This window comes from Bipolaris sorokiniana, assembly GCF_000338995.1.
Source record: "Bipolaris sorokiniana ND90Pr unplaced genomic scaffold COCSAscaffold_4, whole genome shotgun sequence".
In the NCBI taxonomy this organism is placed as follows: Eukaryota; Fungi; Ascomycota; class Dothideomycetes; order Pleosporales; family Pleosporaceae; genus Bipolaris; species Bipolaris sorokiniana.
The window spans coordinates 2,239,918-2,241,880 of record NW_006911898.1 but is presented as its reverse complement, the minus strand read 5'-3'; the positions used below and the strand labels follow the sequence as shown (position 1 = coordinate 2,241,880).

Genomic DNA, 1,963 nt, shown 5'->3' with positions numbered 1-1,963 from the left:
AAAAAGGCTCAAATTGCCTGGGGAACTTCCATATAATAATTGTGGATTTTCTCTAGATTCTGAGGCTGCTTCTGAGATGTCTTTTGGCGAGGTAGCCTTGAAGTCATTACGCAGGGTGAATGGCTGGGCGAAGAAGGTGCATGAAAAGTCCGGAACCCAGGTAGGGACCGAGGCAAACATTACTGGTCCATCGATTCTTGGATTAGCGAGTCCGGCATAACCTAGAATACGATAATCGTAAAGAGAAGGAGAGCACACTATCATCGCTTTTGTAAACACGTTGCCGATAGAATCCGTATAGTCTGGTTGAAGGTTATGATAGTCTGCGAGGCCGAGAAAGGCGAAAACCTTATCCCGTGGGTCCGTCGCTTTGAACGATTGGAATTCCAACAGAATATCAGTAAGCGTAACTCGTGGTTTGCCGCCATTCTCTAGGATCAATTTTCTGTGAGCGCATAGTTTTGGAAATTGTTCAAAAACTGGCAGACTGGTCCGGCCCCAGTCGGAAGGAATCGAATATGAATCTGGAAGGCTGTTGTAGTTCTTGCGCCTTATCTCCAGGTAATCTTTCAGGAAGGGCAGGGACATTCCCACTGCTCCGCAGAGAAACAACACCTTGCGCGCGAGGCATACTTCCTGAACAATCCAAGCTCGCTCGAACCAGGGAGACTGCAAAACCGACCCAAATAGGCTATCACCGACGCCTCCAAAACTGCCGATGTCGCAAAGCGCAGTGTTGTTGTGAGTGTAAGGAGACGTTAAATATGACCAGAGAGCTAACTGGCTAGCTTGAGTGAGATTCCCGTCTCCTAGCCAAACGAGGACACATCGAGCTGCTGCATATATGTCTCCCATCATACTGACTTGAACGCCTTTCTCGCCGCAGTCCTCCTGGTTGATGCAAATCGCGTCTATCCAGACTGGGAGGCCACTTGCAACTCCCGAGATATGACGTAGGATAGAATAGACGGTTTTGGTAACTTTGAGATAGGCTCTGGATGAAATCGGTAGGTACTCTGTTGGTTTTTCACCACCCCAACAGTATGATATGGCAATGAATCTTCCACCTATGGCATCGATGGAGTTTTCGCTGAGGTGAAACCTTACTTTGTTGCAGTTGGATGTGGCTGAGTATTCCAGTAGCCGAATATTCCGAGCACATTGGAGTTTAGAGTATTTATGCTCGAATAGCCCGTCTTGATCATCTAGCTTTCCTGCGATTGAAACGTCTCTTGCTGGTTGGAAGAGAAGAAGATGCTCCTCATTGTGAGCTACAATCTCATCCACCATGTAGTCAGGATCGTATTTAACTATAATGTCGTCCATCGTACCGTCCATAGAGAAGAGATTGCGGTTCTATTGCTGAATATTTCAGAGTACAGTAAAAAAGTCAATAAAGCAGGTCCGAAGTTCACGGCTACAAGTGCAAACCCGCAGCCAGGTGTGGGTGCGAAACTTGGACGCAAGGTGATGAATTCCATCTACATGTCTGGCTGGTTCAAATCACGTTGGTTAAGACTGCTTGGTCCGTGAAAAGACACTGCAGTACATATAAACTCGAAAAGTGGGATTGCCATAGGACAAATCCAGTCAGCGTTGATTGTTAGACGCCACAATGCTGCTTTAAAGTGGCAGGCGCCACCAACATGCCAAGGGGCTCAACATAGAAGGGCGATAAAACATTGGCTACTATCATAAGGCTAATATGCCGAAAATAGAACTTTGGCTCTAAGTTTCTATAGCCTAGAATGGAGAGATTAATAGATATGATAGTGAACGGCGTAGTAACATAGTAGTCAGTATTTCTGCTTGTCAAGCAGTTGACAAATTGAGGGGCACTGGGATTCCACGCTGGAGGGCATATCTTTTGCATTTGCATTTGCTCACGCATATTCATTCTAATGACATCAATACAGAATAACCTTTTGGTATCACATTGTTTTTATCATTGGTATGCGCAGTA

General features: G+C 45.8%; 1 protein-coding gene across 1 annotated transcript; it reads right to left on the bottom strand.

Annotated features, from left to right (window-relative positions):
* Window positions 1-615: 615 nt before the first annotated feature.
* On the bottom strand, window positions 616-1,059 carry COCSADRAFT_67662 (uncharacterized protein; the record flags this gene model as incomplete). The annotated part of the gene is made up of 1 exon (XM_007700036.1): window positions 616-1,059. A coding segment is annotated over one exon (444 nt), but the record flags the coding sequence as incomplete, so codon positions are not given.
* Window positions 1,060-1,963: the final 904 nt, after the last annotated feature.